Source organism: Anolis carolinensis, chromosome 1 (genome assembly GCF_035594765.1).
Source record: "Anolis carolinensis isolate JA03-04 chromosome 1, rAnoCar3.1.pri, whole genome shotgun sequence".
NCBI classification, from domain to species: domain Eukaryota; kingdom Metazoa; phylum Chordata; class Lepidosauria; order Squamata; family Dactyloidae; genus Anolis; species Anolis carolinensis.
The window spans coordinates 178976619-178999652 of NC_085841.1; the positions used below are offsets into that span (position 1 = coordinate 178976619).

A 23034-nucleotide genomic window follows, 5' to 3' on the forward strand; every position below is an offset into this window, starting at 1 on the left:
AAATGAGTTGTTACATGTTAGCCGAGTCTCTCCAGTTGTCTTAACTTGCTACATCGATTTATAAGGAATTCAGTATTGGTTCATACAAAAACTAATTGTTTCATGGGTGGGTCATAAGGAGCATTAAATCTCTCCCTCAGTATAGAATAGATATCCAAACTTTATATGTATGCCTCAATAGGTAAAGGTAAAGGTTTAAGTCCAGTCGTGTCCGACTCTGGGGGTTGGTGCTCATCTCCATTTATAAGCCGAAGAGCTGGCATTGTCCATAGACACCTCCAAGGTCATGTGGCCGACATGACTGCATGGAGCACCGTTACCTTCCCGCTGGAGTGGTACCTATTGATCTACTCACATATGCATGTTTTCAAACTGCTAGGTTGGCAGAAGCTGGGGCTAACAGTGGGAGCTCATCCTGCTCCCTGGATTCGAACCGCCGACCTTTTGGTCAGCAAGTTCAACCGCTCAGCAGTTTAACCTGCTGTTACACTAGGGGCTCCATATGTATGTCTCAATACATATATTTAAAATGTAAAGTTGTAATTTGCTCCCTTAGCTGATAACTAGTAAAAATGTTGGATCATAACAAAGAAATACATCTTTTGTATAGGCTTAAAAGGAAAACTTTAAACATTCAATTCATCCAGACTGGCAGTTTAGACTTCATTTATAAATTTTGTTCTCATCTTCACGTTGCAAAACTCCAAAAGATTTTGGTCTCTTTATTCATAATCTCAGAGAAGCAGGCACTAAATGGGGATCATGGATGTCAGGACTTAAAAGATATCAGGTCTTTATCTGTTTTAAATATTTTTTTCTGAAAGACATCATTCACAAGGAATATCTGTGCATAGGCAGATAAATATGCAGAGACATTTGATCTGCTACTGTGTTCCCTTTCTCAGTTTGTGCCCAACTGAATCACTGGATTTGATGATTCAGATTAGTGGGCTTTGTAACGTTTGGGTAGATCAGGTATTAGTCCACCCTTTGACGGCGAGGTGAGCACTTGCTGCTGGCCTCAGCTCACCTGCGCACCTAGCAGGTCGAAAGTAGATAAATAGGTACCTCTTTTAATGGGGAGGTAATAAAGGTGCCCTTAAGGACATCGATCAGGAGGAAACCTCGGCATGGAAGATGGAGCGACAACACCCCCCTGCCCCCCATTGCTGGAGTAAAGCACAGCTTCCAAGATGCCAGAAATAGGATGGGAAAAACTGCCTTTACCTCTGTTTGTATTGTCTGTCCTTGTTAATTGTATAATCGGCATTGAATGTTTGCCGTATGTGTATTCTGTAAGCCGCTCTGAGTCCCCTTCAGGGTGAGAAGGGTGAGGTATAAATAATACTGTAAAATAAATAAATAAATAAATAAATAATACATTTTCAACTTCTTTCTCTTTATTTCACTGCAGTAATAACAACCCGTATGCTTCGTTTGGGGCAACCCAGTCGTGGGATGAAGAGAAAAACTTGTGGAGCGCCCCTCACGACGTCTCCCACACCGAAGCCGACGATGACCGGGTCCTATACAACCTTATTGTGGTCAGAGACAGATTGGACAAAGATTCTGAGGTAAGATCTGTAGACACAAATGCTCAATAGTAAACCAGAGCTTTGGGACTCCTACAAGTCCATGACAGGTGGGGAATATGGGGATTATAATCTAAAAAAGTAACTTGTGTATGATTGGTTATAAATAAAAAAAACAACCGCTGTTAACCTGCCTGATTGATATGATACAATACAATTGGCTGTCTGTATCCATGAATTTTACATTGACAGATTCAACCATGAAAACATTAAAAACTACATGAAAAGCAAATCTTGATTTTACCAGTTTATATAAAATATGTCATTTTACTATTCCAGTGTATATAAAAGACGTGAGCATCCACAGATTTTGGTATCTGAGGCACAGAGCTGATCCTGAAATCAAACCCCAGCAGATATTGAAGACCCACTATATTGCTAGTTATTTCTGTCATTTTCTCCAGAAGAAAAGTGGAATTTTGTGGATCATTTCATTTATTTCTAACTTGTTGTTTAAAACTGAAAAGGCAAGAAGTCATATGGTTTCCTTAGACTCCAAAGCATGAGTGATACTAAAGTGAGTTGTAGGTAGAGTTGGGAAATATGTATTTCACTATTCCAAGAACCCTCAAATTAAGTCAAAACTGAGCCCATCTTTTTTGCAAACATACAGATAAAGCATACATGCATGAAAAGAGCATGCCGTCTTATCAGGGAGCATATATCTAAGGCCCCATCTACTACACTGCCATGTAATCCAGTTTGAGTTGCATTATAATGGTCAGTGTAGACTCATATAATGCAGATTGAACTGCATTGAACTGGATTATATAATCCAGTTTAGTGCAGTTCAATCAACATTTTGAAACTGAATTATATGGCAGTATAGATGGGGACTAACTCAACAGCATTTTCTCCCCTCAAAACTGCAAATTTGCTGTTTGTTTCTCTTTAATTTAGGCCGGGGATAATGATTTATGTAAGACCAAACAAGTAGTGTTTTTAAGATTAAAAAAGGATTTGTATCTAAGTGTCCTGCTTCCGAGCTTCACTCTAACCAGAGAACCACATTCTATTTTGTGACAGAAGCAACGTGTGAAGCAAAATCTTCACAGCAGCATTTGGATTGGTGATATCCGAATCTAGGGCAATAGCTTTTTTATTTTCTGTTTTCCAATAAGATGACATAATCAGGAAGCGTGTTTTGACACTTTCTCTTACATTTACCATTAAACCTCATTTTAACCAGAGTATTAACAGACGTTGATAGCTAATTTTCTGTGAACTAAAAACTGAATTATTACTGTTAAACCCTCTTGTCAAAAGAGGGATAAGTTGATATCAAGGAAGTCCGATTTTCAGTCAGGGATTTTTTTCCTCTTTGATGTTGAAGGGCAGATTTTATTTATGATATGTATTATGCTTAAGAAAGAAGTACTGCTGTTAGAATAGAGCCTTTCTGTTTTCTAATATTAAGATCAACAAATTGCACCATTCCGTTATTGCCAGTAATAAACATTCCAACTGTCAGATCGCATAGATACGGATTCTATAAAGTCCATCTTCTTGCGGATTGAATCCGGTACTACAAATAATCCCAGAAGCCAAATAAGATGCATGCAGGATTTCTAGACATTTGGGAATATTTTTGACAGCCTGTCAGTTTGTGAGTCTTATTTTTGTTTGGGCCAGTTTGGTGCAGAAAAGATTCCCCAAACCTAACATTAGAAGAAGGAATACGGGGATGTCAGGATCCCCAATCCTTGACATCTCTGGTCAGCTGACAAAGAACAGATGCCAGCCACAAAAGCAGGCCGGCCATGAAACATCAATTACCCTCTGGTATGTGAGAGTCCCTATATATATGGCACAAAAGAAGGTTCTGGCGTTTGGTACAATAAAACTTGTTGGAATCTACCCGCGTGTCTTCGTGCTTTCTTTGGAAGACGGACCCACAGCACAACTGGGAGAAGAGAACCCGACAATTTGTATGGTTTAACACCCCTTCATAGTGATATTTTGCAAATGAAAAGTTTGAAGAGGGATTGGTAAGGGAGCAGACCTTCTCTCCTGCTCTTTATCACATTTGGGCTTGACAGTGGACCATATCATTCTACAATGTTGCTTTGCATACAGTGTACAATGATACGATTCATTGCCTTGTATTTCACATGCATTTTATTGCCGGGCAATAATCACGAAATATTTCAGGTATTGGAATAAAATGGTTCTAAACAGTTCTAAATGACACTCCATGCGGTCATGCCGGCCACATGACTTTGGAGGTGTCTACGGACAATGCTGGCTCTTGGGCTTAGAAATGGAGATGAGCACCATCTCCCAGAGTAGGACACAATTAGGCTTAACGTCAGGGGAAAATCTTTACCTTTACCTAAACAGTTCCCATTCAAATATGGACCTATATACCATATACCATTATTTTTGTTCTCTCATAAATGTTCTTTCTGATAACACAGGCTAAACATCTTGAACAATTGGTGTCAGCCTTCCTGGATATATGGAATCAGAACAATCATGCATGGAAAGAGGAAAAGAAGTGAAGTGATGCCTTGGCTTAAGAGTTTGATGTGTTCTGTGATTGAGCTCTTAATTCAAACGCTCTTAACTCAAAGTGAATTTCCCATTCAAATACTATTAATTTGTTCCGCCCCACGAAAACCCCCCAATTGTTTTTGTTAGGTGTTTTTAAATAAGGAACTGTACTGTGCATCTCACACAAGTAGGAAAACATCTTTTTGCACACAGACTCACAAACCTCATCAGGCGCACTTTATACTAGATCCACTGGGGGAGGGGAACAACAGCCTGGCAAACACTATATTACCCACGACCACAGGGAACTGCCAAAAGGCTAAACGGAGGGCTGCACAAACACAGCAAGGACCAAGTACAGAGAGCACAATAATCCCAAATAAACAGCTCGAGGGGAGGTCACAGGGGCTTACATGTCTTTACACTAATGCTCAGAGCATGGGAAATAAGCAAGACGAACTCCAACTCTTAGCACAGCACCACACATATGATGTCACAGGCATCACTGAAACCTGGTGGGATGACTCCCATCACTGGAATTTAACCATTGAGGGCTATAACCTCTTTCACAGAAATAGAACAAAGGGGAGAGGAGGGGGAGTAGCTTTATATGTCAAAAACAGTTACGTTGCAGAAGAAATGCAAGACTGTAATCCGGGAAACCAGCTTGAAAGCATCTAAATAAGAATCAAGGGAACTGGGACTCAAAAAGATCTCGTCATGGGGGTCTAATACAGACCTCCGAGTCAGGATGAAGGACTTGATGAAGCCTTCTGTCTACAGCTGACCAAACAGGCACAAAGAAGAGATATAGTAGTCATGGGCGATTTCAATTATCCCGATATCTGCTGGAAAACAAACTCAGCCATGAGTACAAAGTCCAACAAATTCCTCACTTGCCTTGCAGAAAATTTTATGGTCCAGAAGGTAGAAGAGGCAACAAGGGGATCAGCAACTCTTGATCTAATCTTAACAAATGTGGAAGACCTGATCAATACAGTTGAAGTGGTTGGATCCTTAGGGGCAAGTGACCATGTGCTCCTGCAGTTTGCAATACAAAGGAATGCTGAAACTAAGACAAGTCAAAGGGAAAAGGCAGAACTGCTTAATGCCTTCTTTGCCTCGGTCTTCTCACAAAAAAAAACCCATCTTCAACCTCAGCAACATGGAATGGATGAAGGATTGGGGGAAATCCAACCCCAAATAGGGAAACAAGTTGTCCAGGAACACCTGGTTGCTCTAAACAAATTCAAGTCCCCAGGGCCAGATTAGCTACATCCAAGAGTATTGAAGGAACTAGCGGAAGTTATTTCAGAACCACTAGCAATTATCTTTGAGAGTTCTTGGAGAACGGGAGAAGTCCCAGCAGATTGGAGGAGGGCGAATGTGGTCCCTATCTTCAAGAAGGGAAAAAAGAGCGACCCAAACAATTACTGTCCGGTCAGCCTCACATCGATACCAGGCAAGATTCTGGAAAAGATCATTAAGGAAGTGGTCTGCGAACACTTAGAAACAAATGCGGTCATTGCTAATAGTCAACACGGATTTACCAAAAACAAGTCATGCCAGACTAATCTGATCTCTTTTTTCGATAGAGTTACGAGTTGGGTCGATACAGGGAATGCTGTGGATGTAGCGTACCTGGATTTCAGTAAGGCCTTCGACAAAGTCCCCCACGACCTTCTGGCAAACAAACTAGTAAAATGTGGGCTAGACAAAACTACGGTTAGGTGGATCTGTAATTGGCTAAGCGAACGAACCCAAAGGGTGCTCACCAATGCATCGTCTTCATCATGGAAAGAAGTGACAAGCAGAGTGCTGCAGGGCTCCGTCCTGGGCCCGGTTCTGTTCAACATCTTTATTAACGACTTAGATGAAGGGTTAGAAGGCACGATCATCAAGTTTGCAGACGACACCAAACTGGGAGGGATAGCTAACACTCCAGAAGACAGGAGCACAATTCAAAACGATCTTGACAGACTAGAGAGATGGGCCGAAACTAACAAAATGAAGTTCAACAGGGACAAATGCAAGATACTTCACTTCGGCAGAAAAAAATGGAAATCAAAGATACAGAATGGGGGACGCCTGGCTTGACAGCAGTGTGTGCGAAAAAGACCTTGGAGTCGTCGTGGACAACAAATTAAACATGAGCCAACAATGTGATGCGGCAGCTAAAAAAAGCCAATGGGATTCTGGCCTGCATCAATAGGGGAATAGCATCTAGATCCAGGGAAGTCATGCTCCCCCTCTATTCTGCCTTGGTCAGACCACACCTGGAATACTGTGTCCAATTTTGGGCACCGCAGTTGAAGGGAGATGTTGACAAGCTGGAAAGCGTCCAGAGGAGGGCGACAAAAATGATTAACGGTCTGGAGAACAAGCCCTATGAGGAGCGGCTTAAAGAGTTGGGCATGTTTAGCCTGCAGAAGAGAAGGCTGAGAAGAGACATGATAGCCATGTACAAATACGTGAAGGGAAGTCATAGGGAGGAGGGAGCAAGCTTGTTTTCTGCTGCCCTGGACACGGAACAATGGCTTCAAACTACAGGAAAGGAGATTCCACTTGAACATCAGGAAGAACTTCCTCACTGTGAGAGCTGTTCGACAGTGGAACTCTCTCCCCCGGGCCGTGGTGGAGGCTCCTTCTTTGGAGGCTTTTAAGCAAAGGCTGGATGGCCATCTGTCAGGGGTGCTTTGAATGCGATTTCCTGCTTCTTAGCAGGGGGTTGGACTGGATGGCCCACGAGGTCTCTTCCAACTCTACTATTCTATGATTCTATGATTTATAAGTAACAAATAATGTATATATGCACATTCACATGGGTCAATAAAAAAGAAAGATCAATTTTAAAATGGTAGAAGCACAAAGTTGTGGCAAGGAAGCACAAAGTAAAGAAGCAGAAGCATCATTTCTTCATACTAAATTCATTCCAGCCTCCCTTCTTTCTCTTGTTCTCTCTCTGCATGGAGAATATACCAGGAATAAAAACCACACAAAATCAACTAACCGAAAGTTTCTCAAAGTGGACAAGAACAAAGCAGACAGATATCTCCCAAGAGCACAAGGCACTGAGGCTGCTCCCTTGAAGCCCTAAAGACCTATATACTCTAGCACTAACACACCCTCTGGCACTAGCCCTTAACCCGAAATGCTGCTCTTATGTCAAAGCAAAACAAGGGCCAAGCAACAGCTCTTAACTCAAAATATTCTTAAATTGGGATGTTCTTGAGTAGAGGTTCCACTGTATTACTTCAAGTAGGAAGTAACAGTTGCCTTTGTGGGGCTCAATTACATCACTCAAAAAGAATGTTAAAAGAGCAGCATCAAATCAACATACTTTTCTTATAGGCTTTGCATCTCTCATGGTGTTGGCTAGCTGCCCATTATGACCTACACTGATTGTGTCAGAATATGCTCTATACAATTTCATGTAATATTACGCTTTAGTACAGTCCACTTGCTATGCATCAGTACATAGACATTTACATTTATTCCACAAAGAGTGACAAAGTGAGAACTCAGAGCAGTTGTGCTAAAACAACAAAGTCATCATCAAGTTGTTTACAAAAGGCTCCCTGCTATAGAAGCTCCAAACCCTCTTTTCCTGTTTCCAGAAATGGTTCGCTAAACCCTCTTGTCCCATATTATACTGTCAAAGTTGTCAGATAAATCCTTCTTCGTAGTGCATGAGTAAGGCTAAGATATTCCCAGATTAGTGAATGATCTAGGAAAGTAAAAGTCCTGGGGAACTGGGAGAGATAGATGGTTAGGGCTGCTCCAAGGAGGGAGAAAGAAGGGACAGGCCAAGCAAACACGGATTTGATCTGGCTTTCCTGTTGAACGCAAATCAAAACCGCTTTCCCAATTACCCCCTTAAGAGAACTCAGACCTCTGTGAATAGCAAAGGCTTTAATTAGGAACAATAATGGCATGTGACTGGACATAATCCTCTTAGTACTGCTGTTACATTCCTCTTCTCCAAATGTATTAAGGTAGCTGGTGGCTTTTCAGCCTCAGTCTTAGAATGCCTCTCTGTGGGTGGATTTGAAATGTTAGAAAGCACATTAAAGCTATCTGTTAAGGCTAGTAGAAGTTGGCTTCCTTACTGCCAATTCTACAGCACAATTGAATCTGGAAATTGTTGAATTACTATTTTCAAGCTTCACTGTAGTGATTGCTGCTATTCATTGCCATCAAGTTGATTTCAACTTATGGCAATTGTCCTTATAGTACAGGATTTGATCCCAGATTATCTGCTTATCCCAAATTTTATGGCAATGGAGACTCATATAATCCAGTTCAAAGCAGATAACCTGGGATCAGATCCTGGGATATAAGGACAGTGTAAAAGGGGCCTAAGAGAGCCTTCCTCAGTTCTTGTAAACTCAATTTTGGCATCCTTGATTGGGTCTGTCGACTTGAAATATCGACTTGCTCCTTTCTCATGGCCTTCCCCTTTAGCAAGCGTTATCTTTTGTAATGAGTCCTATTGTCTCATGACATCGCCAAAGTACAATAACATAAGTTTAGTCATTTTGGTTCTAAGGAGAGTTTGCTGTAAGACCCGTTGTTCAGTCTTTTCAGCAGTCCATGGTATCGACAGAACTTTCTTCCAGTACCACAATTCAAATAAGTTGCTTCTTTTCCTGTTAGCTTTCTTCACTATTGAGCTTTCACAACCACACATCAACATTGGAAATATAATGGCATAGACCAGTGGTTCTCAACCTGAGGTCTCCAGATATTTTTGGCCTACAACTCCCAGAAATCCCAGTCAGTTTGCTAGTTGTTGGGATTTCTGGGAGTTGAAGGTCAAAACATCTGAGGACCCTAGATTGAGAACTATTGGCATAGATAATCCTAATATTACATCCATCTAGTTGAGAGCTTCTTAAATTTTGAGTCAGGATCCCAAATGGCGTTGCCATAACTGTATGTTGGGGTCACCTTCCTTCCTTTCCTGTGCACATGCGGATCTCTCTGCTTGCCCTTCTTTCTCTTTCTTCTCACACGTGTCTCTCTGCCTTCCTTTCTCTCTTGCACATACAGTAGAGTCTCTCTTATCCAACATAAACAGGCTGGCAGAGTGTTGGATAAGCAAAAATGTTGGATAATAAGGAGGGATTAAGGAAAAGCCTATTAAAAGTCAAATTACGTTATGATTTTACAAATTAAGCACAAAAACATCATGTTTTACAAAAAATCGACAGAAAAAGCAGTTCAATATACAATAACGTTATGTAGTAATTACTGTATTTATGAATTTAACACTAAAATATCACAATATATTGAAAACATTTGACTACAAAAACATTGGCTACTAACAAATTGACTACAAATAAAGATAGAATTTCATAAAATGAACTTACAGTAACAACATTGTCAGAAGTTAAATCCATAAAAAGTTTAGTATTGCTGCCTAACGAAACAGCTATGGATCTGGGCGGGAGGCAGACTGTGTTGGATAATCCAGAACATTGGCTGAGCGATGGTTGGATAAGAGAGACTCTACTGTATCTTTTTCCTTTGCACCCATCTTTTTCTCTGCCTTCCTTTCTGTCTTTTGAGTGTACTCATATCTCTCTCCCCTTCCTCTCCTTATCAGTCCTTTATATTCTTGGTGTTGTGTAAACATTTATCCGGTAAAAAGTGGTAATGAGTCAAAAAAGCTTAAGAAGCTTTGATCTAGACTGTAGAAATTACTGAAGTTTGATACTACTTCAACTGCCATGGCTCAGTCCTATGGACTGAGCTCCAGCTCCCCATGCGGGGACATGAGAGAAACCTCCCACAAAGATGGTAAAACATCAAACATCCAGGTGTATTAGTATTTCATTAGTATTTAATAAAATACCTTTACACTTGATGATCTTATTTAGTTGCTTCAAAGTTGCTTCATAACTGCTATTCCGTGTACTAGTCTTCTGCTGTTTTCTTGGCTGTATTGTTGTTGCTATTGTGGTGGTTGCTGCTGCTGCTATTATTGTTGTTGCTGTTGTTGTTGAGAATATTTATCCTGGTCCTCAGCTACAAAAGCACTTAAAGTGGCTTACAAAATTTTCATTTGCCCCCAAGCTTGCAATGTACATAAGATCAATAATTATTATATTAATATTACATAAGACACAATGCCAGCTGTGTCCCTCCCTTTCCATGACCTACAGATTGGGAGTTGAAGGTAGTGGAAGGGGTTCCCAACAGCTGCTGGGTGATAAACAATTATAGATAGGATATATTATAATCCATTATATGAGTAGATCTTGCACAGTTATTTTATGCATATCTTTTATCTTACAACATTTCCCCTTCTTCCTATTTCTGGGCAATGAGCAGCTGTTGATCATATAGTCGTATGGATTTATGATTGAGAAAGCATTTGAATATTTAGATGTGTCCATCATCCATATAAAATGTGTATACAGTAAAACTTCTGTGGCCATTTTTTTAATGCTTAACTGTAACCTTAAATTTGCACTTTACTCTCTTCTGTATCTCAGATATCTGATGCCGTTTCTCCAGTTTTCATGCCTTCCTAGTCCAAGTCCAAAACAGCTTCCTTTGTGATATGTTCTGCATATAAATTAAGCAGAGTGATAAAATGCAGCCTTGCCTGACCCCCTTGCCAATTGGAAACCATTCTGTTTCTCCATATTTTGCACTTACAGTAGTCTCTTGTCTTGATTAGGTCATGCGTCAGGACAATCTAATATTGTGGCACACCCATTTCTTTTAGAGCAGTTCATAGTTCATTGCCTGTGCAATCACAGCCTTGGCAATAGTTTATAAAGTGCAGGCCAATTTTCTTCTGAAATGATCCAGTGTAAAACTGCAACATGATTTCCCAGGATGTTTCTTCTTTTTCTGAACCCAGCTGACATTCCATACATGGTAAAGGTTTTTGTTGTAAAAATGTTGAACATCACTTTGCTTGCATGGGAGAGTAATGCAATGGCCCTTTGGTTATCACAGTACCCATTGTCCCAGATATTAAGCACCAAATTAACCTGCCGTCCTTTCATCACTTTTATATAATTTGTCAATTTATTTCATGCATTATCTTTTTACACCCCCCTTTGATATTATGGTGTGTTTTTGTTGGTCATATAGCATATAGCATATATCTATTATTTATGTGGTCTTTGAATTTTATAGAGTTGTTCTCCAGGGTATGTTTTGACACAATTACTAGTTTAACTTACTTTTTAAGCTTTTTAATGATGCAACAATCTACTCCTGGTCTTGTTTTTGCAGAAAGAATAGAGCTTTTCCATCTTCTGCTTCCAGTTGTGTACACTAGTTGATTTTCCCTTCCAGTTGTTCTGAGATATATGTTTGCAGTGAATAAACTGTTGCAGTTAATAAACTCTCTGGCTTCATTTCTTGAATCCAGGCAAACTTCAAAACTGTTTGATAACTGCTCTGTTTCCTATTTCTGTATTGTAGTTGCCTATGATTAGCAACATATTCTGTTTTGGTTTGTGGTCTATTTTGTCTTCTCCTGCTTCAGTATTTGGAACACAAACTTTGATTATGGTTGTATTAATAGAATTTCTCTGGAATCTTATTGATATCATTTGATCAGTCTTTGTGTTTTGCCCCCTAAGAGCTTCTGCTACAGTTCTCTTCTTTATTAAGGCCACCTTGTTACTTTTTAGATTTTTATTTCTTGAGTACAGGCAGTCCCCAAGTTACGAAAAACAACAACAACAACAACAACAACAACAACAATAACAACAATAATTTTTTAAAAAAAATTAGAACCCACCCTCTCTCCCCGTAGGGTCTTGGGGCGGTTTACACATACAGAAGGCAAATATTCAATGCCGTATACAATCATAAAAACAGGAGCAATATGCAAGATAGGTTCTGTACATTTGTTCTGAAGTTGAATTTACAGTAGAACCCTGGTTATCCGATTTAAACGGGCGGACCGAAACTCGGTTACCTGGATTAATCAGATAACTCGATTGTAGGTCCAGGCGCCTAGTGGAGGGAGGAAACTTCTCCCTCCGGCAGGCACTTGGACCCAGGGAAGCGCGAGGCGTTTCTCTAAAGATTCGCGCTTCTCTAAAGGCCCAAGCGCCGGGTGAAGGGAGAAATTTCCTCCCTTGGCCCGGCGCTTGGACCCAGGGAAGTAGGCCACGATCGCAGGCCTCTTCCTACCTCTCCCTCTCCTCTCGCACGAAGGAGCTGCTTCTCACGAGAGGAGAGGGGGAAGCTCCCCGCCTCTTCTTCCTCTCGCGTGAAGGAACTCCTCACGAGAGGAGAGGGAGAGCCGGAGGAAGCGGCCCACGATTGCTGCTGCAGCAGTGCTCGTGGCCTACTTCCCTGGGCTGAGCCCTTGCCCCTTGGGAAGAAGCCCACGAGCGCTGCTAGGCAGCGGTGCTCGTAGGCTCCTTCCAAGGGTGATGGCTCCTTTGGGAGGGGGAGGGGGTGCCTGGCGGCTCCTCAGATAATCCAGCGGATCGGTTAATCAGGGCTCGGTTAATCGAGGTTTTACTGTACACGCAACAGCTACATTTTTTCAGGGTAACTTCAGCGAATTAGATACAGATATAGATTTAGCTTTAACTAACATATGGAAGGATTAACACCCCTGTGTGGTTTTCTTTGCTGTCTGTACCCATTCAAAAATTTCACCTCACTTTCTGTGTGCGTGATAATTGGATTTTGAAAAAAAAAAACGGGCTTGTTGTGGAAACAATAATTGGTGATAAAGCTTAGTGGAGATACCATTTTCCCATGATAACTCTTTCAGGGATGAATTTCCTTTCCTAGGAGTAGATTTCTCTCACTTCCTGTTGTCTCACCCCCATTCTTAACTATATGTTGTTTGTAAGTTGGGTGTTTGTAACTAGGGGACTGTCTGTAATTATCTGATTGAAAAGGTCTAATTTCTTTTTCATATTAAACTGCTTACTCCAAGTATTGCAGGGTTTATGCATTCAGTTTCTTGTATATCTTCACATGCTTCTCAGATTCCATTTATATCTACATGTCTTTCCTTCCATACTTGAATATATCAGCAGCTGAATGTCTTCTTGGCTTGTATTCAGTTGCTTCATTAGCCATAGTGCTACTCATACTTGTTCTGTGTTCATCCTCCTCTTTTGATCAGAGAGTTTTGTCTTCTTGTTTCATTTTGTTTTGTCTCATCATAGATTTGTCATAGTAAAAGACATTCAGAGGTAGTTTACTGTTGCCTGAACATTATTAACAAGTTCTAGCTATGGTGCCACTGCCATTGTCTCTGAGAGATCACCCGCCAGTGTCTCTCAAAACCACTACTGCTGCTGCCCAGTAGCTGTTTGGCACATTTCATCTGATTTCTCAGCAAAAGTCTGTCTGACGTAAGAGACTCTTTCAGCAGCAGTGCTCCTATCAACACAGCTTTTTACCTCACAGGAGCACAATATCATATAATATAGTAGTGCCTTGTGGGGATTGCAGTGATCGTGGATCAAAAATGTGTATGGTGCTGTTTCCCCTGTATTCACCTTTGGAGAGGATGGGACCTTTTAAAACCTATGATGTGCCTATCCTCTCCTGACAGGATGCTGTGCAATTTTCTGGCAGTTGCTTGACCAATGTCAAATGCCAAAGGAAATGGAGTTTAGAACATTATGTGTCAGAATCTGGAGTTGGAGGCCTCTTCTTTGGCTCTGTTTGGGGCTTTTTTTGATATCGAGTTGGAAGCACTCCATATGGCATTGGCCTCTGCCATTTCCCTTATCTCTGTTAACCTCTAAAATGCTCTTTCACACAAACACAATAAGCCTCTCATGTTATTTCCTCTGAAGGAAGCTGACACTGAAAGCTTCCTTCTTCTGATCTAGTAAAATTCACTGGAATAACTGTGAGCATCTCCTCAACTGAATTTTCTCTGATTCTTTATTTTCTCTCAGCTGTCAAGTTTTATCTTGCATATCTACAGCTGGTATTTTTTGTTTGTGGCATGCTTTCCTTTCATCACCCCTATGTAGACCACCTCTGTATCTGTCAGGCTGCAATCTGTTTTAAAAATTATTTTAATAAATAAAGCAGGGGGTTTGGATGAAAAGAATGCACTGTTAGTGAGGTTTTTCAATGGCCCTTTCTACACTGCCATATAAAGTCCAGATTATCTGCTTTGAACTGGATTATATGGCAGTGTAGACTCATATAAAGAGGAGCCCCCAGTGGCACAGTGGATTAAACTGCTGAGCTGTGGAACTTGCTGACCAAAAGGTCGGTGGTTCGAATTCAGGGAGCAGGGTGAGCTCTCGCTATTGGTCCCAGCTTCTGCCAACCTAACAGTTCAAAAACATGCAAATGTGTGTAGATCAATATGTTCCGCTCCGGCGCAAAGGTAACGGAACTCCATGCAGTCATGCCGGCCACATGACCTTGGAGATGTCTACGGTCAACGGCAGCTCTTCGGTTTAGAAAGAGTCGGACACGACTAGACTTAATGTCAGGGGAAAATCTTTATCTTTTATTTGATTCTAAGCTATGCCACATGATATGGCAGATAGAGGGATATTAGATTTCTGTGTGTAGAAAATGGTTTTGTGGCTAAAGGTATTAGATGCTGTGGATGCTTGCAGTCTGGCATGGCATGGCATGGCTCAGCCGCAAGTTAGCGCTTAAGAGTCTGTAGACGGATTGGCTCTCGAGGAAGGTTAAGTCAGGCCACACCACCATTCTCATGGAAGCTACTTAGCATTTAGCAATATTTGACACAGTACGATAAATAATTATACAGCCGTCAAGTGACATCTTGTTTATATTTGCTTAACTTTTGTTTCACAGTTAAAAAATATTTGTCACCTTTACAGGGTTGACCAAATTGTGTACATCAAGTGATAACAAATGGGTGAAACCACAGTGTAAATGTTAAGATGCTTGTGTCGGACAGAGATGTCATTCTTTAGCTGTGCTTCAGTTCCTGATGCCTTTCTCTTTCGATTTCATTTCTCTTTCTTGCATCCTTTTAACTTTTCCCTAAAATATTGACTTAACATCTTCCCTCTTCTTTGCCTCTCTCTGTTTCTGTCTCTCCCATCCTGGTGCTCTTTCACATCGCTGCCACAACTCCTGCTATTACTGCATTTATTTTTTTCCTCCTTCTCCAGCCTTTTGCTTTCTCTCTTTTTGACTTCTTTCCTCCTCCCTCTACTTCTCCCCACATTACTTCAGTCTTTTCCTTGCTTTTCTAGTTCTTGTACCTCTTTCATCTCTGTTCTCCTTTTTCCTCTGCCCCTGTTTCCTTGTGTATTTTCTTCATCTCCCTGCTTTACCTTTGCTATATTTCTCTTTCTCTTCTGAATACACTTCTCCTACATGATCTGCTTTGAATTGGATTATATGAATCTACACTGCCATATAATCCAGTTCAAAGCAGATAATCTGGATTTTATATGGTTGTTGTTTATTTAATGCTTAGACCATAGATCTTTCACATATAGGACCAACAAATATATAAAAACAGATTATTAAATACCATACGAAATACACCATTAAAAGACTATTTAAACCATTAAAATGCTACATAAATCAATGGCGAGATGCACCCTTAAAATACTACATAAAATACTGTATGAACCAGCTCTTGCATAGTTAAAAACCAAGTAAAATTCAGTATAATTACAACTTAAGCCGTAAACACTTTGGATATAAACAACCACACTATGATTAGGTAAAAGCATCCCTAAGGGTAGATTTCTTTCACTTCTTGTTTTCTCGCCCCTGTTTTTAACTATGAGTCATATGTAAGTCATATGTTTGTAACTCTGGGACTGCGTATATTGTATTCATTAAAAATTTTTGAATAGCATATTTTTGCATCATTGCACTTGTGTGAGTAAATCACTTTGTAAGAGACTGCTCTTGTTCGTCAGCACATTCGGAGAGGAAGTAAAGGAGAGAATTCCAAAAGAGCAATAAAACAAGCCTTTTATTGTTATCACATCTAATGATAAGGCAAACAGCCGTACATACCCCAAAGGGCTGTATCATGGAAATGGCCGTCGCACAAGCATATCGCAGCAAGCAGTCTAAAATTGACCAATGGCTGAGGGTTTTCCTCGCCTTCCACACCCACTTGGCATAAGTGATACCTGTGACCTCACTTGTTGATTTCAAGCTAACTTTTGGTGTTGGAACTTTCTGGAGAAAGGCACCAGCTCACAGGAAGGGAGGGGCATATGCAAAGGCAAAACCACAAAGGTAAAAGTTTACTATTTCTAGCTTATGGTCCCTTCAACTTGTCTGTTCCAAAATGGCCCCAACCTACTTTTTGTTTTCTGCTGTCTTGGAGACTTGGACCTGAACATGAGGTAGAACTCCCTCACTGTGAGAGCTGTTCAGCAGTGGAACTCTCTGCCCTGGAAAAGGTGGAGGCTCCTTCTTTGGAGGCTTTTAAGCAGAAGCTGGAAGGCCATCTGTCGGGGGTGCTTTGAATGCATTTTTTCCTGTTTCTTGGCCAGGTGTTGGACTGGATGGCCCATGAGGTCTCTTCCAACTCTATGATTCTATGATTCTTTTATTCTATAAATTGAAATTAATGTCCAAGTGCCCAAACTTCTTTCTTTCTTTAGATATAGGAAATCTTTTTCAAGCCAAGGCTGATCTAAGTCTGGGGGATGTTTGGACCCCAGTTTTTCTTAAACCACAACTTTCTTCAGTCCTTACTAACAGATTCAATGGTGATGGATTATGGAAGGCACAATACAACAGCATCCAGAGGATCATATGTGCTCAATTCTGGATTTAAGAAAAGCAAGTAGAAGAAACTACATTGTACTTTCAACCTATTAAAAACTCATTTTGGTGCTAAAATTGCAGACAAGAGTAGAGTACTGTTTGTACATACCAGTTGCAGCCCAGACAAGTCACTTCGCTTGTAGCCAATGAAAAATATCCAGAACTTGTGTCTCATTATTGCAGGCACTGTATTGATGAATCTCATAGGAGAGCACAACATTTGTTCTGTGGAATAATGAAGCTGTTCAGATGGAATACAAGTCTGGCAACACGAAAGAAATGAACCTTCTAATGAGAGACGAAGCAATGCTTTGAGAATGCTTACACACTGTCTCTGGCACAATTAAGCTTTTTAAAATTTGGCTTATGTTTGACAAAAAGCCCTCTCCTTGATTACACCCACATGGGATTTATCCAGTTTAAGTTCTACAAATTTTGCAGGGTATGTATTAGAGCAGTGGTTCTCAACCTGGGGTCCCCAGATGTTTTTGGCCTTCAGCTTTTTCTGTTGATTTGTTGTAAAACATGATTATTTTGGTGCTTAATTTGTGAAATTATAACGTAATTTGATGTTTAATAGGCTTTTCCTTAATCCTTATTATCCAACATTTTCACTTATCCAACATTCTGCTGGCATGTTTATGTTGGGTAAGTGAGACTCTACTGTATTACTAGCTGTGCCTGGACACACGTTGCTATGACATATGGGAATCCTTTGTTGGCCAGGTGTAATAGCAGTTGATAGCCTTGCAGCCTCAAAGCCTGGCTGTTTTCTTCTTGTGCACGCACATAGTGGTTTTTAGTTTTTATTTTTGGGGATTTTTCTGGCCTTGTCTCTGTTTTTTTATGGTCATTCCTTGGAAAGTGATTAGTTTTGTGGCCAAATTCAGTGTGATTTTGCCCAGTGTTTTTGTTGTTAACTCGGTCCTAATTATGAACATTACATTTTTTATATATATAGATCATTTATAACTATCATAAAAAGTCTGAAACAGTAATATTTCTTCCTTTTGTTTTTGGCTGCATTTATTTTTGGTTTTGTATTTTCTTTCTTTTATGTATATCTCTATCCAGGGCCGTAGCCAGAATAAATTTTCGGGAGGGGTTTTGAAAATTTCGGGGGGGGGGGGGGTTGAACCCCTAGCACATACCCCTCCTCGCTACAAACCTGTCAATATCTGCTTGAGATAGTGCCTGGAGGGACTCTTAATGTTTTGCATCTCATAGACTTAGCATGGGGATTTGGTTAACCAGTTAAAATTCATGAGGAAACGAGATTTTTTTTATAACTTGAAATTTTGGGGGGGGGGGTTGAACCCCTAACCCCCCCCCTCGCTATAGGCCTGTCTCTATCTCTTTATGCTTTTTAATTGTATTTGGAAATTCTTAATATTTAAAAAAGAAACGGCAGTATTCAGAAACCAGTGGAAGAACAATTCCACGTCCAAGGGCGCTCTGTCCCTGGACGCAAAGAAGCTGTTTGGGGCAAAGCAAACAGAGAAACAAGATTAGAGGAGGACTGCTGAGTTATAGGGCATTAGGAACTTCCAGTCTCTCAATAGCGGGTTGAACTAGAATCATGGGCTCTTATTGCACAGCATGTGTTAACTGGCTTTGCTGCCACCGGGAGGTTGGTATTATCAGCTCTTCCATCCAACAGGAGACTAGTTTGGTCCCTTCTCACCTCTCCTTTCACAGCAGCCAAGGGCTCTTTTTGTTTACTCAGGCTTTTGGTTGCAATCTGGCCATTGAAGGAAATATTTTAATTGGAATGTGCTGTCTCTTTAAAATGTTTTTTAGTCCTTTTAACTGTTAAAAACAAAATTAAATCGATATTTTTAATCTGATTGTTTTTGAAAGTGTTTTAACTTTTGCATTATTTATTATGTTAACTTCATTTAAATTTCATTGTTTTGTGAAATACACAATTGGGTCCCATATGGGAAGAGTAATATATCAATTAATCATTAAATAGGCAATAAATAATGTGCCCCACGTTTTTTTTAAAATCCCTGATTAAAAGAAGATGAAGAGGGGGAAATCTGGTAAAATAGCTACATGCCACTAACAATTTTTAGCAAGTTCTTTTCAGCAATAATGGAGGAAGTGTACTGGGGAACTCAGAAGCTGCTCCTGAGACCAAACTTTGCCCACTTCTAGTTTATATTCTCTGCATATTTATCATTGCACACCTGAAATGTGGTTATGCATGAGTATCACATGATGTGGCTGGTGCATTTTGTACTTTTGTATTTGGAGTAATTTATGGCAAGGGTTCAATTGCTATGTCTGAGACGTGTCCAGTTGTATAGTTCATTGAGGAGAGAATTCAACAGTTACTTAGAAGAGCTTTCAGGTTTTTAGAGCTAATCCTTTTGTTAAGCTGTTGGATTTTATAATGCTTTTGGCACTACTCTAAGAACTAGAGTTCATTTTGCAAGTCACCAATTTCAGAAGTGAGGCTTAATCTCATTGTCAGAGGTGGTCAAAATCAAAGGGACAAACCTATTAGTATTAATTATCACAGAATTCTGTTGTAGGGTACAGAACTCCTACAAATGTAAAACACACACACACACGACTTTTTTCTGAAGAAAACATTTTACGAAACTCTAGACCAGGGGTCCTCAAACGTTTTAAGCAGAGGGCCGGTCCACAATACTTCAGACTGTGGAGGGGCCGAATTATCATTTGAAAAAAAAAAAAAAACAACGAACAAATTCCTATGCACACTGCACATGTCTTATTTTTAGTGCAAAACAAAAACAACAATGAAAGAACAATACAGTATTTAAAAATGAAAACAATTGTAACCAACATAAACCTATCAGGATTTCAATGGGAAGTGTGGGCCTGCTTCTGGCCAATGAGATAGTCAAGTTAATTAGGATTGTTGTTGTTGTGTGCCTTCAAGTCATTTTAGACTTTGGGAGAGCCTAAGTCTAAAATTATTTATTTATTCATTTACTACATTTATTTATTACATTTATATCCCGCCCTTCTCACCCCAAAGGGGACTCAGAGCAGCTGTATGTACATACAATATATTATATTATTAGCATAGCACAATATTAGCATTATATATTACTATATTGAACTATACCGCTATACTGTAATATTATGTTGTGACTGCGCCTTTGGGGATTATGGTTGATGGTGATGGAATTCGAAGAGGAAGAAAAAACCCTCGTGATGAGGGTTCACTGGAGGAGTTGCGCAGGAAGCGACTTAGAGAGCTATATGGGGGATCTTCTGAGGAAGATTCAGATGGGGAGATGGATGCTGAGGAACAGGTGGTGGCTGGGGAAGCGGGCACTGAATGGGCACAGCCACCGGAGATGTCTGGGGATTTGGGGCCTATGGATACTTCTGAACCTGGGGTTTCTGCAGGAGCTGATCCCAATTGGGATGCTTGGAGAAGGGAGGATGGTTCTTTAAGTGTTCATGGGGCTAAGTGTGGGCAGGATGATTGGGACTCCGACAAATTGCTTGGTACTCCAGATCCACGAGCTCCGTGATCGTATCTCCTTCCATAAACCTGCCCGTTCCTTGCGATCATCCGGAGAGGCCCTGTTATCACCATTGCCTATATCCCAGGCTCGCCTTGTAAGTACAAGGGAGAGGGCCTTCTCTGCTGTGGCCCCCCGATTGTGGAACTCACTTCCCACTGAAATAAGGCAAGCTCCCACTCTGTTAGCTTTTAGGAGAGAATTAAAAACATGGCTCTTCCATTGTGCTTTCGGTGAGTAATGTCTGTCATATATCTCCGTATTACTCCCCTCCGAACTTCTATCCTCCAGATTACCCCTTCCAAATGTCCCTGCCCATAGTGGAGTACTTCTCTGTCCCTCTCACTCCGGGTTTTATCTTTGTGTTCAAGTGGCCTGCCCTTGATTTATAGTTTTTTTGTTTTTGTTTTTTTTCTTGATTTCTTGATGTTCTGTTTATTATTATTTATTGTATTTTAAATGGTGTTATGATATGTTGTTCTTATATTTTATTATGTTGTATTGCTCTGGGCATGGCCCCATGTTAGCCGCCCCGAGTCCCCATTGGGGAGATGGTGGCGGGGTATAAATAAAGTTTTATTATTATTATTATTATAGCTGTGTGGAGTTCAGACTCTGAGTAGATTTGGGACACCTGGTGTTTGGGTGTGAGTGTTTGGTCACCCAGGAGGAAGGGGAATAAAATGGGAATGTTTGGCCACTGCACTTTGCGTGTGGCAAGGTGTTGCTGAGGCGCCTTCTGTCTACACCCTCTGACTGACGGCTACTCCCGGCTTCTGACTATTGGTTTGTCTTTCGGAATTTCTGCTGCCTCCTGACCTGACCTTGGATTCCTCTGACGACGGCTATTCATCATCCCTTTGAGGCTTTCGGCTTATCTGCACCGTGGAAGCAGCTTTATTGCTTTTCTAGTTTGTTTATTTTTCCAGCAATTAACTCTATTTGTTTTCCAAAGCTGAATTGAAGCGTTATTTAGTTTTTTATTGAATGCCAGCATGGGAAATTAGCGTGGCTCGTTTTTGAGTTATTATTGTCCAATCTACTCTCGAAACACTGAAAAGTGAAGTGTTTCAAGGATATTTCCTGTGTTTATGTTATTTTCTGGCTTATCTTCGGAATAAACTCTGTTTGTATGTTAACTGGCGTCTGACTCTTGACAGATTGCCACACGCCCAAACAACAACAACAGAGAGAGCCAAGTCAACATGGCTGGGCTGGACGACAGGCTGGCCGCTTTGGAATTGGAATTGGTAGCCTTAAAGAGGGCACAGCAGATTAAAGGACAGGTCATTGTGCCTGAACGTTTTGACGGCACCAGAGAAAAACTACCAACTTTTTTGGCTCAAGTGGACTTATATTTTTTGCAAATATCTGATCTTTCGTTTCCTACAGACACTAACAAAGTTGCATTTATTTTAAGTTTATTAACTGGGCCAGCGGGGCGTTGGGCAGTCAATGTAATTAGGGGCAATAGCCCAATTAAGAATAATTTGGTGGACTTTAAGGCAGCTCTTAATGAGACGTTTGGAGATCCTTTACAAAAGGAAAATGCAGGTTGGGCTTTATATCGGTTAAAGCAGGGTAAAGGGTCTTTAATTGATTATTTGAATAAGTTTAATTTGCTTAAGCATCAACTGGACTGGGGAGAACATGCTTTTATGTTGGTTTTTACTGCTGGGTTGAATGAATGTTTACAGGATGAGCTGTCTCGTGTGGAACCAGCTCAAAATTGGGATGAGCTGGTAACCAAAGTTTGTAGGATAGAGGCTCGAATGGAGTTCAGAAAGAAAACTCGTGGGACTCCAGTAGTGGAGTATCATGCTAGTGCCTCTGTGAACTCTGGGGAAGAACCCATGCAGCTTGGGATGCAACGCAAATTGTCCCAAGAGGAGAAAGACAGACGCAGACGATTAAGGTTGTGTTTGTACTGTGGAAATGGGGGGCATTTTGCTCATGGTTGCACTCTAAAACCATCTCAGCTGCCGGGAAAAGGGCAGCCCTAATGCGCCATGAATCCAGCGCATTAGGGCCTATGATGCAATTGCCTAGGGGGAATAAGCATGTGTTTGTGGCCATACAATTGTGTGTAATGGGTCAGAGACCAGTTAGTACCCAGGCATTTTTGGATTCAGGGGCTACAGTTTCGTATGTAGACCAAAGCTTTGCGGAGAAGAATAAAATTCCAATTGTGAAGAAGAAAGTCACAGCTTGGGTGGAGGGTGCTGATGGAAGGTTGTTACATTCCGGGATGGTGGATCAAGAAACAGCAGGTGTAACCTGGCAAGTGCAAGGGCAGAAGGGGATGTTAACTTTTGATGTCACTGCACTACCAAGATATGATGTCATTTTAGGCATGGACTGGTTGGCACAGGTCAATCCTCGGGTGGATTGGGTACGCAGAACTATCAGTTTGGACCCGCCGGTGTGTTTAACACTAAATGAAGTTGGTGGGGATATGGAGGGAGTTCCATCTTGTTATCAGGACTTCTGGGATGTGTTCTGCCAAAAGGAAGCGGATAAATTACCACCACATAGGCCTTATGATTGTGCGATCAAATTGGTGGAAGGTGCTAAATTGCCTGCAGGCAGGTTGTATGCGCTTACTGTACCTGAAAGACAGGCTTTAAGAGAATACTTAGATGAGAACTTGCAGAAGGGTTTCATTAGACCTTCTAATTCGCCTACGGCCGCTC

General features: G+C 40.8%; 1 protein-coding gene across 2 annotated transcripts in view; it reads left to right on the plus strand.

Moving 5' to 3' along the window:
• Positions 1-23034, plus strand: part of mreg (melanoregulin) — a 54635-nt gene that overhangs the window by 19077 nt on the left and 12524 nt on the right. The window contains exon 2 of one of the 2 annotated variants that reach the window (XM_003215158.4): positions 1415-1574. The exons of the other annotated variant lie outside the window; for it this stretch is intronic. Coding sequence (XP_003215206.1) covers positions 1415-1574 — 160 coding nt within the window. The remainder of the gene's footprint in view (positions 1-1414; positions 1575-23034) is intronic. 2 annotated transcript variants of the gene reach the window in all.